This window comes from Heterodontus francisci, chromosome 25, assembly GCF_036365525.1.
Source record: "Heterodontus francisci isolate sHetFra1 chromosome 25, sHetFra1.hap1, whole genome shotgun sequence".
Classification (NCBI taxonomy): Eukaryota; Metazoa; Chordata; class Chondrichthyes; order Heterodontiformes; family Heterodontidae; genus Heterodontus; species Heterodontus francisci.
Window position 1 is genome coordinate 54,323,626 of NC_090395.1, and position 15,592 is coordinate 54,339,217.

A 15,592-nucleotide genomic window follows, 5' to 3' on the forward strand; every position below is an offset into this window, starting at 1 on the left:
TCAAACCGTCATTAATTAACAGAACCACCCCTCTACCTTTTCCTAGTTATCTGTCCTTTCTAAATGTTATGTACCCTTCAATATTCAGGTCCCAATCTAAGTCATCTTGCAGCCATGTCTCTGTAATGGCTATCAGATCGTACTTATTTATTTTTATTTGTGCCATCAGTTCATCTGTTTTGTTTCGAATGCTATGTAGATTCAGATACAGAGCCTTTAGTTTTGTCCTGTTAATATTTTTGTAACCTTTAGCCTGATCTGCTGATATACTCTTAGATTTGTACTCTCTGTCTCTGCCTGTCAGAGTCTGTTTATCATTTCCCATATTAATAGCTGTCTCTCTTGCCTTGTCTCTACTCTTTCCATCTTTCCAAATTTGATCCCTTGCCCCACTATTTAGTTTAAAACCCTCTCTACTTCCGCAGTTATGCGACTCGCTAGAACACTGGTCCGAGTACAGTTCAGGTGTAGACCCTCCCAATGGTACAGCCCCACTTTCCCCAGTGGTAGTGCCAGTGCCCCAAGAACCAGAACCCACATCTACCACACCGTTCTTTGAGCCACGCATTCATTTCTCTAATCTTATTTGCCCTATGCAAATTTACACGTGGCTCAGGTAAGAATTTTCCTTCCCTAAAGGACATTTGTGAACCAGATGGGTTTTTACAACGATCAATGATAGTTTCATGCCACAATTACTGAAACTAGCTTTCAATTTCAGATTTTTATTAAGTAATTGAATTCAAATTCTACCAGCTGCCGTGGTGGGATTTGAATCCATGTCCCCAGGGCATTAGCCTTTGAATTAGCAGTCCAGTGACAGTACCACTACGCCACTGTCTCTCCTCCAAATCGATCTACAATTCACGGCTATGTCTTCAACCACCTAGACGCCAAGCTTTTAGTAAGTAAAAAAAGTGCCCATCACTCCAATTAATCACACATTTTAAGAAAGGTACTATAATATGAAAACAATACAAGGGCACTCTTTTTTTTTGCAACTTCTGCCTCTTGCTGAGCCTTTTTAAGCGATGTCCTGGTCCCACCCTTCTCCTCTGGGTTCCTGACGTCATGTGGATAACAGGTGTATTGCTATGGGACAAAACTGCACTTAGACCTAAATTATTCCATTGCTGTGAACTTCGGAGTTCAGTCTCCCCCTCGAGAACTATCAGTCATAGTCAGGGTTCAAACTTGTGATGACGAGTGCTGGGAGTTTTGAGAAGCATTTCATTTAAATTCCAAGAATGAATAAATGTTAAATAGCTAATATGTTTGATCAGGTCACTTTCAAAATTCCACACACACATTCTGTGGAAACACAAATGCATAGGAACTGTCAGAGAAAATGATTTTCTATTATATGCCAAGCAAGTCCAGGCCTGTAAAATATGAAATCATCCACCATGTCCCAGCACAACAGGAAAAAGGAAATACAATCCTTCAGCAGCATGCGAAAGGATTCAAATTCACATACCATGCATGCCCAGGGCCTGCGAAAGGGAAAGTTCAGCAGCAACAGTTCACTTATTTAGCCTACAACAGGTACATTCCAAAAAAGGGCAAGTTGTTGAGCAAATGCAAGTTAAAAAGTTCAGCAGATGAAGAAAACTGATTTTATAAATCCTGCTATAACACAGTATCTATGACATGACAGTAATAGGAATATTTTAATTAAAGACGCAGGTTTATATTTAAGACACCTCAATTTCAGAATTGGTAAAAGCAGATGCATTGTGCGCTGATAGGCAAGTGTCACGAGATCGTCCTCGATGTGGCATAGTGTGTTAAGGAAACAAATCTTGTCCCTTATAAGGCTATAATCAAAATTTGACAGATGTTACAAAAGGTTATCTATTGTTTATTGAAGTCAAACTTTTAAGATGTTGGATGGAATTATTTCTTACAGATTTTATCGCAAGCAATTATTGCTGGGCACTCTAACATAGTAAAGCAAAAAAGAATAGAATGATGTGAGTATTGTGCTTACCCAAGAGGTAAAATGGTCTCATTAGGCTCAAAAACTGAATGACAATGTGAGCTTCGTGGGCGAATTAATCTTACCTTGTTCCCGTATTAATATGGAGTAATTTTAGAAATTTGTACATCAGGCACCGAGTTTCCTATGTTCGGCCTTAAGGCTTGCATTCCTCATGAATTTCCACCCACCAATTCTTTTGAGTGGCAAATTACTGAGGATAAGATTAAAATGTTTTGATAATACTAGAGATTCCTTTTACACATCATGAAATGGAAGATGAGATAGCAAGAAAGAATGACTTTGAATGTTATTTTAATGCTACTCACCCAACAGAAGACAGGCGTGTGGCCAGTAAATATCCCAGATGAACCCAGGAGTTGCTGGGAGCTGAACTGGCAGAATTTTCACTGCAGGCAGCATGGGCATGACTCAAAGTCAGCAGGGTCCTTATTTAGCACAAGCATGTTGAGTTCTGATGATGTCGTTGGAATCGCCTGCAATTTTTACCAATAGCCCTGAGCAAGAAACGGGAGTGAGTTTCCTGCTAGGCTTACCCAACCCAGGACTGGATTGGGCGAAGAGAGGTCCAAAAAGGAAAGTTTACATTTTTTATAAAGTGTCCTTGAGGTTGGCAAGAGCAGAAGTGATGTGAATTTGCATTATGTCCTGTCGTCTTTCTGCCCGAGACAGGTGGAAGTCAGCCAATAGCATTTAAATGAGGTCAGGAGTTAACACCCCAGACCTCATTTTTGCTTCAATGGATGACTTTTAAACTGGTATGCAGTGTGGGGATTATGCTGCTGGACTAGTACTCCAGAAACACAGACTAATAATTCAGAGAATGCAAGGTCAAATCCCACCCTGGTAGTTTGAGAATTTGAATGCCATGTTTAAAAATCTGGAAACAAAAAGCTGGTATCTATAAAAGTGATAATGAAGCTATGGAATAATCTGAAAAACCCAACTGGTTCACCAATGTCCATTTGGGAAGGAAACTTACTGCCCTTACCCAGTCTGGCCTATAGGTATACCAATACCACACCAACGTGGTTGATTCTTAGGCGTCCTCTGAAGTGGCCTAACTACCCAATCAGTTGGATCAAAATAACTTCAAACATGGGATGCAGCAGTCCAAGAAGACGACTCACGACCAATGTTTCCTCTAAGCTGCGTAGCACCCCAAAAGCCCTGTGAAGGCCACGCACAAGCTGGCCCCTTTAAATTACCATGTGCGTGGCTGCGCTAAAATTTTAAAGGGGCCACGCACTCAAACAAATCGTCCGTGCATTCCAAACAAAAAAGTTAGAGGAAACATCGCTACCAATTTCTCAGGGCAACTAGGGATGGACAATAAATGTTGGACTTGTCATTGATACCAAGAATTAACTTGTTTTAAAACTCAGCACTGGGATGAGGGAAACAAGGACTTAGTGCTCAGCACTCCTATGTCATCCAGCATCACTTCTGAACGTCAGGAACCAAGTCAGAAAGCACACAGGAAAACAAATGGCAGTCCATTTCTGATATGTGAGGCAGTCACCAGTACAAGAACATGCAAATCCTATTACATACAGAAGCAATTTTAATCCAAGGAATTTACATTTATTACGATCAGCTTATGGGAATTGAATTATTAAGAACATTACCTGCCGTATTCACTCAACAAAATCTGAGGATGCAATATTACAAGTTATTTCAAAACAACTTTCCTGTCAATTGGCAAAACCACTTATTTTTACAGCCAACAAATAATTAAGAAGGTCTTGTAGTTCAAGCAGGCTTAATTATAGAAAGTCTGTGAGGGCAGCACTGTTAACAATCGTGCTTTGAATGCAGAACGCCATTAGCTTTGCCAATGCTGCATTCACAGCTGTCAACTAATATTACAAACATTGTCAGATGTCTGTTTTTATCAAACTTCAACTTCTGCGAGCTAGCCTCCTCTCACACATGGCTTTATTAATCACTGACAAGGCATCACTCTGCATCATTTTCACTGGGATTCAACTTTTCCAAATGAATACTTTTGCTTGTTTGTGGGGCTGCTTTCTGCTGTGTAGTCTCCCAGAAATCATATGCCAAATGGAAGGATGTTCAAAGTCAAATATTTCCCACTTAGATAGGCTTTTGCTATCAGGCGCAGTGAACCATGCTAATATGTTGTTTGTAATCCTCTGAGGAGCCTGAAAGCGTTCCATCAATGAAGACAGAGTGTTTCCAATTTCTCAAAATTGTTCTGTATTTTTCTCTGAAATATTCGTATTCATAATCCAATCAGTATCAAGGGGCATATTTCCCTCTTATTACATTTGGATGTAAAGTATTCACAGGATGTAGCGCATACAGGTGAGGATCGCATGCTTATAACAGAACATGTCCCATATATGTGTGTGTGTTTGGGCGTATGCATATGTGTACGTATGTGTATACATGCATCCAAACCATGCATTTTCACATACATGAGTAATAAATTTTGCAGCCTCCCATGTTCACTTCTTGATTACTTCAGGATATTTCATAGTTTCATTGATTGCAGCAAAATTTAAAATGCTGAACTGATGAGGAACTTTTTAAATTGGACCCCCATTGGGTAATTCAATGCCTGTTGCAGGCTGTGAAGGAAATCTCCAGCTGACAGACGCTATCTGTATGCTGATGGTTTGGCCTGCTCATGGCCCACATAAAATTATCAGAAAGACCAGCAGGAAGTTTTCCTTCAGCAAATTAGGAAAACACACCCAAAGTACAATACTCATATAAAAGGAAGCATTTTTACAAACACATTGGAGAATATTTTCATTTTTTGCCAGTGTCAATGAGTTAATGTGAGTGAAAGCCTCTATACACACACACGCACACCATTTTTTTCACTATCAGTGAAAAGAGCGAATTTCTGAGAACAGTGTACAGCAATCAATCAATGCAAGCCAATACTCTCATCTCCAATCCCTTTTCTCAGACCCGGATTTCACGGTCAACGTTAAAGCAACAGTGCTCACTGCCGACCTCAAAGGAAGCTGCCCACAAAGATCTAGCGATCACTGTGGCGTGGATTTGACCTTTCCTGATGTAAATTTCATTCTGGCACCAGCTATAGGCGATCTCTGGCCACTAGAAACAGTAATGTCATCAAGCAGGCTAAGCAGCCAATCACACAGAAGAATTCTCACAAACAGCAAACCAGTTATACTTCATTCAACAAGGCGCAACTTTTTCAAGAGCTTTTGCAGCGTAAATAATAGTGTAAAAAGTGGACGTTCACGTCATTTCGGTGATTTCTATCTGCAGGGATTTAAAAGGCACAGCCTGTGGAGGATCAGGGTATCACTGACAGCCACTTCTGGATTTCCTCATTTAACAGTGCATGTGCAGATGTCAAATGTTGCTGTCAGTTTCACAGAGAAATGATGGCGAATATGACAGTTTCGCCATCATTAAAACTGCAAAGTCCAGGCTATAAAGAATCAAGCCCACCTGTAGTGAAGAACCACATGGAATGGGCACTCAAAAGGTTTGTTTTATTATTATTTAAAAAGTAGTTCAAAGTGATGTGACAATCCGCAGTGACATATGAAGTCTCTTGAATAGCAGTCAATAAGGCCATATACTGAAACCAAAGAATGCATTTATCAAGGAAAGGAGGACCTTCGTAATGATGAACTGTCTCCTGCAGATCTTTGAAATCAGTTATTGATGCAGTTCATTCATGGGTGAATCATACCATAAGTTACATCCAACAAACCCAGTTCAATAACCAATATACACTGTGCTTGAGAGTTTCCAGCTCCTGATATTCAGGCCAAAAGAGACCATTTGAGAAAAGAAGAGCAATAAATAGACACTTCCCTCAGGAATAATGTAATAAAGCAGGCTGCACCAAAACAGCAGCAAGTAACACTAATCAAATAACAGGCCACAGCCAACATAGGAAATCAACAGTGTAGCACTGTCAAATACAACCCAACAGAAGCAGAGAAATCTCACACATTGACCAATTATGTAGAATGTGAAAAGATATTTGAAATTAATTCAAATAATCAATACAGCAAAGGAAAACTTGCTAAGCAAAATACTTGACCAAGTATCTTCAATACAACATAATACAAAGACAAACAATGTCACTGAAGGGATTACAACCACAGTTGATGGGATGCATCAAAAATCCATGACAGAAACAAATCATTAGCAGATGGAACAGCACCTCTACCTATCAATCAGGAGGAATATTCACACAAAGGATATTTTGGAATGGCTACAATGATACATTTACGGATGAGGTAGAAAGAAGTCTGGGTCATCAATGCTTAACATATTGAGCAGACATCAAGTATCCAATCCAACTACAAAGTAAACTTGCCAGATTCGCCAAACCCAGTGACAGCTGATGGCTCCTGCATCCTACTAAAGCAAATACATAAATAGCTTGAGCCCAACATTGTGATCTATGTAATGCAAATGTACGAAACAGTGAAAGACCAGGAAAGGTACCTTAACCCACAACACAGTGAATAAGAACAACTTACAACTAGTGCGATGTTGCAAATCCATGATGAATAAATTTTACTGAATATTGCTCCATAACTACTGAATAAGAGAATGCAAAGAATCACAGACACTGCAATCTTTGTGTTCCGTAACTGAATGATGTGTTCCTAACCTTGTTGTAATACTGCAGTTGGACGGTGTGCCACTGTCCATCACTCACGCCTCCTGGGATGAAGGGAGTTACCAGAGTTGTTGACTCGCCTGTTTTGAAACAAAAATGCTAAATTTAATGAGCTGCTTCTAGTTGTACGAACAGGAGTAGACGATTCAGCCTATCAAGCCTGTTCTGCCATTCAGCGAGATCATAGCTGATCTCATTTGGTGTGTTCGCCATTTTTAGAGTTCTTGCTTTGACTTTTCTTTAGTAATATTTCCTGCGATTTTTTCCCCCCCCCAAACCTCTTTTGCTTTTCTTGCTGTTGTCTGGTTCCACAGATTTGACAGCTGACATGCTATTTAATCACCATATTCATCTCAACGGAGCCTGATTCTACCTTCAGTCAGCATCTACAGACATACGCGCCCAGCAGATATGCAGATATCATGGAATAAGAACCTGTCCAATTTCCCGGCTCTCTTCCAGCCCAGACCTGCTAAGTCAAAATGGGGACTTATATGTGTTTTGACAATTTTAATAGTTTCTCCAGTTCCTGTTATTAATCCACCAATGTTGCCCTGTAATTGCTTTTTAGTAGGTAGAGAGATGCCTGAAGCCAATTGTAGTGCCCCACTGCTGCTTTGATGGAGATCAGCTAACTCAGAAACATGGGATTGGACACCTGACCTTCTGCTATGATTGTTAGTAATATGCCAGGAGGCACTGTTAATCACTAAAGCATTGGGGTGGGGAGCCTTCTGTGGAAAAACAAGCAAAATGCTGCAGCTGCTGGAAATCTGAAATAAAAACAGAAAATGCTGGAAACTACTCAGGTCAGGCAGCATCTGTGGAGAGAGAAACCAAGTTCACAAGTTCCGACGAAAGGTCATTGACCTGAAATGTTAACTCTGTTTCTCTCTCCACAAATGCTGCCTGACCTGTTGAGAATTTCCAGCATTCTGTTTTTATTTCAACTTTCTGTGGGATTCAATGGGGAAGCTGAAAACTACAACACGACAGCTGGAGCCTGTTAGATCTAACATACGAATTAGGAGCAGAAGGCCACTCGGCCCCTCGAGCCTGCTCCGCCATTCAACAAGATCATGCCTGATCTGATTGTAACCTCAACTCCACATTCCCACCTACCCCTGATAACTTTTCGCCCCCTTGCTTATCAAGAATCTATCTACCTCTTCCTTAAAAATATTCAAAGACTCTGCTTCTGGACTCTCTCTTGAGGAAGAGAGTTCCAAAGATTCACAACCCTCTAAGAGAAAAAAATTCTCCTCATCACTGTCTTGAATGGGCAACCCCTTATTTTTAAACAGTGACCCCTAGTTCTAGATTCTCCCACAAGAGGAAACATCCTTTCCACATCCACCCTGTCAAAACCCCTCAGAATCTTATATGTTTCTGACTGATATACATTACCCCGCATACTATGCTATTCAACCGTAATCAGTAGACAGCAAGAATATTATATTTTCAGTTATCGATGATAAATCTGAATATATTTTTCCCAACTGATGCTTATTTTATCCCGTAAAATGCCACAGAAAGTTTGTTTGTTTCTAAAGTCTAACTGACCAGGGTGCATTGTGCTGGGAACTGGAATATCACAATCAGCAGGAAGTTTTGTAACATGTCAGGAACATTCACTGAACTGAGATACATAGAGCTTCAAACAAAATGCTAAAGTAGAAACCCAATATGCAATCTACACATTTTTGTAGTTAAGTTTTATTCCTCCATTTATTTTTTCTGGCCTTTTTTTCCTTTTCTCCATCAGTGCTGATTGCGCAGTGTATTTTCTTTCAGCAGGAATGCGTAATAGTCTCAACCACAGATTTCACTGTAGTCACTGGCAATGCCATTCTGTGATCAGCCAGCAGGAACAGCAATTCAAGTACAGCAAGAATCTACAAGAGTTCCTGTCTCACAGCAGGATGTAAAACATGGGATGGATTCATAAAGGGTTTATACACTGTGAGCCTCTAATTTATATGTCCTAGGGCATTAGTGGGCAAACACCCAATATGTTCATCAGAAAAAAACAAACAAGTTAATGTTTGTATTTGAATAGCTGCCAGAATAATGTCCGTGTATTGTCCAGTCTATTTATAGTGGTCGTACCTTACTCACGTTATGAAGTTACTTCCAACAAACACTACTGAAGGCAACTTATAAACTAAATATACTTCTGCTGGTGCTGCCGAATTCTCCAAGACACCTTTTGAAAAGATGTTTCACATGGTGCTTTTAACTACAGAGTACCACTGGCAGCTAATCAAAACAGTGGCCATTTTCAGCATTGTTGGCCTGTACACATCCCTCACTGGCATCAAGGATGGTCCCAGCCAGGTCTGGAATTGTGACTTGGCACCTTTTGCACAAGCATGAAATTCACAAAATCTGCAGTTCTGTTAATGACATGTAGGGCATAAATCTTGCAAATACTCGGCCTTCTACTATCATTGAATTTGCCCAGCAGTATAAAAGGGCAGGCTCAGCGGAGACAGAAACAGAATAAATTATGGCAAACAGTGATTGTCATCTAAATGGATGCTAGTTAATATGCAATTTTAATATTTATACCAGGGCATTAGGATGCTAAATGAGTCTCAACTGACTTCAGGGCTCTCCTACAGGACAAGCTTCATTCAGCTCACTCCACATGCAAAAGAACGATAAGGGAATCTGGTCAGGGTCTCCCTTCTGGCACCTTATGTTGAATCAACATTAGTCATATCCATGGAGAAGTCTGTGTCAAAACCATAGAAGTTCCTTAGCAAGGATGATACCTCAGATGCAGGTATTATTTTGTACATAGCGGGGCATGGGATTGGAAAACCTGGAGTGAAATATTTGTTATTAAACAGGGAACACTGAAGCAAGTGATCAGGGCTAAAAATCCAGCAATAAAAGCCATGGTCCCACCTGAAGGCACAGATTTACAAATAGTTTCATGCATCATTTGAAAGAAACCTTTCGGAGCTTTTCTATAAGGAAAAGCTCATCACCTTTAATAGCATAGTTATTTAGAGTGACCCTCAAATATCTTAACGAAAGGGTGTTCACCAGCTCTTCAATCAAATCACAGTGCCACAAATCCTGAGTCACGCCAAGACATTTAATAATAAATTACCTGCAGAGAATGTTAACTGGATCTGTTCATTAATAATCTCCAAGGCAATAAAGTCATGCTTTTCATTAAAGCGCCCATTATACAATAGCAAGCCATTCTTCTCCTTGGTAGCAAACCTGCAAAATAATGACATTTTTATTCCAGAAGTCATTTGGAAAGTACAAAGCAGAATGTTTCTCTAGATATTGCAATATTAGATTGTTTATTCACCGAGTTTGGTTTGAAATTTTACTGCACTGTATATCATCTCCAATAGGCTCTCTGTGGTGTCATCTTTTTTTGAACTGCCTAGCACTGTTGTGAAGTAGATAGTGCATCCACCTGATGATTAAGTGAGCCCTTTTATTATTAATTCAGGGTGAGATGATTTTTAAAACTAGTTACTTTGCATATACTTTCCTGTGAAAATATGGCAAAAAAAGGGTACATTGGTAATTTTCTGTTAAAGAAGCACTTCCCTTTCATTAAGTGAGTGGGCAGTGGAACAACCATCTACAGAATGGCAAAATGCAACATGACAGCAGATGGCAAATCCAGCATGCTTTTAGTTTAGAGATACAGCACTGAAACAGGCCCTTCGGCCCACCGAGTCTGTGCCGACCATCAACCACCCATTTATACTAATCCTACATTCCTACCACATCCCCACCTGTCCCTACATTTCCCTACCATCTACCTATACTAGTGGCAATTTATAATGGCCAATTTACCTACCAACCTGCAAGTCTTTTGGCTTGTGGGAGGAAACCGGAGCACCCGGAGAAAACCCACGCAGACACAGGGAGAACTTGCAAACTCCACACAGGCAGTACCCAGAATTGAACCCGGGTCGCTGGAGCTGTGAGGCTGCGGTGCTAACCACTGCGCCTTCCGAATAATGCTGCATTTAATCATGTTTTCATTTTGAATGTGCAACTTTCATGAAGAACGTGAACATTAAATTACTTAAACTGTTTAAATATTGCATTGCTGGAAATAAATGACATGTAAAATGGAGTCATTGTCGTTTCCTAAACAAATACTGCCTCAGACACACAGTGGCTTGTTTACTACTATGTTGTTAACTTGTTCACATTCGCTATTTCTGTCTTTGAAGGTAGAGTGTCCTTGAAGGTGTATAATATTGCAGTCCACACAAGCAATGCACATTTAGAGGCACAGAGAATGGGAATGATACATCATATCAAATATTTAACAGGAGAAAAACCCCAGGGTCATTGTTTAAAGAACAATTGCAGAAGCATTGAAGGTTTGTTGAATTTGTAGTTGCATCAATCTACCCTCAGCAATCAAAGAAAACAGCTCTAAAATGTGTCACCCGCTATTCATGATGTTAGTTCCAACCCCTGATCTCCACTACAATACTATAACACAGACCAGACTATTAAAAGCACATCAGTTCAATTCAGCAAGTCAATAAATTCCAAAATTGAGCTGGCTTTTGCAGGAGCTTTCTTCCTTTGTGCAACACCACTGAATCCAATAAAATAAAATAAATAAAGTAGCACCTTTTGGACTGTCTCGTCTTTGCATGGGATAACAGGTTAAATCTTGGAGCTGGATTTTGTTCTCAGCCCTAAGTCAGGTTGTGTGGCAGGGGTGGCCAGAGAATCCGAGAGGCAGCGGCCGCCACGGAACCCAATGCTGGGATTGCCGGACCCGATCTTCCCAGGGGCAAGATAGGCCGTCAGCCTTCCTGTCCAGAGTCCAATTGAGGCCCTTAAGTGGCCTATTGAGGAGGGCCTCTCCCTGCCACCGCTGGAATCTTATTAGCGGGGTGGGGGCATCTGCTGTGCAGGGAGGACGCCTTGGAAAGCGGGGCACCTCCTTGTGGGCTTGGGAATGATCCGTCCTTTGGGGACAATTCGCGGCCCATGGAGGACCCTCCCCGCCAGGAACAACTGTAACCCCAGGAGGCCCTCCCCCTAGAACAAACACCCACCCCCTCACCCCCCTTGCTGGGGTCTTCCCAACTGACCCCGCCTCACCTACCTCAGGTTCCGGGTTCCAAAGCTGGGCCCAGGTCCAAGGCCTCTGTAGTATCGACAGTGGCCACCGCTCCCAGTGGCGCTGCCGATAATGTTGAACTGCCGGCCCTGTGACTGGCAGGCAGCTCTTGGGGGCAGGATCTCCATCCCTATTAAGTCTTTAAAGGGATGGGGATCCCGCCACCTTCAACTTTGATGGCCAAAGACTGGAGGATCGCACCAGCGGCATGAAAAATTGCAGAAGCAGGGACCCCTGTTTCCTTAACAAAATCCAGCATTTTATCTCTCATTACAGACGAAGGCCAATTCCGAACCTGATCTCAGCTGATTTTTGTAAGAACTCTACAATTGCAGTGGCATCATGGGTTGGCAGTAGACTGGAAATTAGCTTGGGTTCTCACTTATTCCAACCCATGACCCCTTTTATAAAGTGATCATTTATGGACATCAGATGGACATAGGATCAGGCTTCGGCGTGATACTATTATGGTAAAAGAACTTGCAGGCCATTACTGTCTAGTCTCACATATGAAGACTGGCCATTTGTATTTGATACTGAAGCAGTATCGCCAGCCATGGAACCATAGTCTAACATCAGTCAATGCCCAGGGAGAGTTTAAAACTGAAAAAGAAAAGTCAAACGTCTGAGACAAGAGCCTGGATTCTTCAGTAGTAAGGATGGCGAAACTGTCTGCGTTTGTCATCATTAATCCTCTGAAACAGACAACAGCTTCTGGAGTCCACAGATGCACAAATGCGGAAATCTAGAAACTGCTGTCAGTGATTCTACGCTTCTCGACTGGGTGCGCTGTTGAAGCACCCACAGACTACAACAGGGTGGCACAGTGGTTAGCGGCGCAGTGGTTAGCACCGCAGCCTCACAGCTCCAGCGACCCGGGTTCAATTCCGGGTACTGCCTGTGTGGAGTTTGCAAGTTCTCCCTGTGTCTGCGTGGGTTTCCTCCGGGTGCTCCGGTTTCCACCCACATGCCAAAGACTTGCAGGTTGATAGGTAAATTGGCCATTAGCAATTGCCCCTAGTATAGGTAAGTGGTAGGGAAAATATAGGGACAGGTGGGGATGTGGTAGGAATATGGAATTAGTGTAGGATTAGTATAAATGGGTGGTTGATGGTCGGCACAGACTCGGTGGGCCGAAGGGCCTGTTTCAGTGCTGTATCTCTAAACTAAACTAAACTAAACCAATTAGAAAATCACTGAACTGATGAGAACTTACCCTTTAGTTATTAGCCTCTCTGTGAAATCCTTCGAAAAAGTTACACTTTGTTGAATGAGGTGTAATTAGGATTTTAATGGTATACTGAGTTCATAATTACTGCTGAAAAACCTTTCTGGATCTGAAAGACTAACATAATATTTGTGGAATGTCAAGCTTCTCCATTATGATAAAAAAAAAAATCCACATTTTAAAAAATAATTAACTCACTTCCCCAGCCATGGCTTTTATAACATCGAGTTACCATGCATGAGTCTGGAATTTGTCTTTCAACTATACTGTTCTTTTCCAGACAAGAGGAGACAATAGTACCTGAAAGTGACATTGTTAATCTAACTTGTACACATGTGTGAAAAGAATCAGAGGTTTCATGGTTTGTACTGGCAAATTAATGGTTAATTGTCCTGAGTATCAGGAATACAGGAAAGGCAGCTTCCTATACTTCAGAATTCTTATAAATTGCATCTCGCTTGTTCAGGACACTGAAAACTGAGAATTTTTAAATTTCATTTATTATGAAGGTTGACATATTTTAAACATTGTACAAATATTTTAGACTCAGATGTTGAGTAAATAAACCTCATGAAATGTGTGAGGCACGCACTTTTTCCCTCTTTCACTGATGGCTATTTTATAAAATATCCATCTGCAGAACAGATACCATCTCCTCCTGCCCTACGCATACAGTGACGTCATGTAATTGGAGTATAATTTGTGTTTGTGTCACTCTCTATAATTCGGCAAGATTTTCAGAAGCCCTGCTGCTGATAAGAGGGTCACCATTTCCTGATTCTGTTCTGGCTAAATCCTGAAGGGCTGGTTTTTAGCCACAGCAGCATTTGTCATCATTTGTACGAGATGAAGTAGTTACCTCACCCACCTCCCCTCCATCTGCTCCCACTTCATATTCCAGAAGATGATGAATCTCTTTTGGCATGAATGTTGTGCACAATCAGCACAGTGCTGATTTTTCATCTCTGAACCTAGAATGTTAGCAAGCTGTTTAATCATGGAGGCCATTGCAACCATACCTGATTCTTAACTCACCTAACAATGACAGAGAGAGAGAGAGAGAAAAATGAGAGAGAGATAGATAGATAGATGGAGAGAGAGAGAGAGAGAGAGAGAGAGAGAGAGAGAGAGAGAAAGAAAAAGAACTTGGCTGATCTGATTTTTTTTCTTCCCTGGCTCAGTGTCTCTGAGGCAATTGCAGTACCCCAACAACTGCCTTGGCTAAAACCAGCTAACTTAATACAGATATAGGCTTTGGAATTTCAGATCAAGCCTCTAGTTCTCAAGGAGTTAACTTCATGGGGCAGTCAGGCTGATAGGTGTAGATTAAATTTCAGATGGGACATCTGAACCAGCATCGTAGAGACCATGAAGGATGGTTTGAGATTCCAGTGTTCCTTCACACTCTTGTTGCTGTGCCAACTCTATTCCTACAAGTTCAGCAGCGACATTCACAATGCCTGGATATGTTCCTTTTGCTTGCAGAGGACAGGTCCCTGCATACGAATATATGTAGCTTCTAGCAGTGTAAAGTGAGCCACATTGCGAGCCCGGCTGATATTCTTAAATTGGTTGTTAGTGTAATTCTTAGCAGACTCGGGATTATTCAGCAAGTGCTGTCCAATCACGGGATCACATTATATAACATTATATATTTTGTTCTGAAAATATCCAGGCGTTGCGCCTTTTTTGAATTCAACAAAAGCATGGGGATAGCTGTTCTCTGGTGCATTCTCCATGGCAACGCCTCGACCAAAGTTGACTTGCCAACCAATCAGCACCCCTTTTCTCATGCAGTATAAACTGTTGATCCCTCTGAAATATGGCATTCTTGCATCTGTCCTGAGAAGTGCAAGACAAAAAGCTTTGACAGCATGTCTCTTTTTTTCAGCCACACAAAATTTGTATTTATATTCTTCGGCCTTTTTTTCCCCCACATGGACAGCATTATGTAGCTTTTTCCAAAGTGAGAAGTCTTGATTTTGTTAAAGTCTGCAGTGAAAGGATAACTAGAAATCCTGTATTTAAAGAAGTACTATTGCAATAAAGATACTAATTCAGCCACAAATGTTTTACAGGTCTCTATTAGTTGTACAAATAATTTGTAACAATCAAGGATTTTTCTTATCAATAAATAAGTCATGTCTATTAAGACAAACAGGATAATGCAGCTGTGGAAGCATGTGGTTCATAGCTTTATACCGTGTATAACCACACTATAACTGATATGGGAGAGCTTGAGGCTGTATTTCCTTGGAGGTTCTTCTGATTGTCATAACTTCAGTGGGAGATTAATGGAGAGCCCAAAGAAACAGCATAACTCCCATTTATGCCATGTCTTTAGGGTTCCTGCAGATCTTCTGCAGAAGTTACACAGTCAGGAGAAGCCCTGGAGAAATTAATGACTTAAGTTTTCAAAACTGGGGAAATGATAAGTGTTCTATTCTCCAGTACTACCATCTTTCCACTTAATCATCACAAACTAGAAATACATTCGGTCCTCTTCAAATTCTGCCACAACATTAATCTGCATCACTTTTACAGGACACAGTATATGTGAACATTTTAAATTGAGGCTACAGTAATCAG

The 15,592-nt window shown here is 41.1% G+C and overlaps 1 protein-coding gene across 4 annotated transcripts in view; it reads right to left on the reverse strand.

The window, feature by feature from the left end:
* LOC137383874 (cadherin EGF LAG seven-pass G-type receptor 2-like) overlaps nucleotides 1-15,592 on the reverse strand; it is a 329,833-nt gene that overhangs the window by 137,744 nt on the left and 176,497 nt on the right. For all 4 annotated transcript variants that reach the window (XM_068057224.1, XM_068057223.1, XM_068057222.1 and 1 more), the window contains exons 4-5: nucleotides 9,769-9,884; nucleotides 6,639-6,727 (exon numbers count right to left, since the gene is read on the reverse strand). In XM_068057224.1, coding sequence (XP_067913325.1) covers nucleotides 6,639-6,727; nucleotides 9,769-9,884 — 205 coding nt within the window. The remainder of the gene's footprint in view (nucleotides 1-6,638; nucleotides 6,728-9,768; nucleotides 9,885-15,592) is intronic.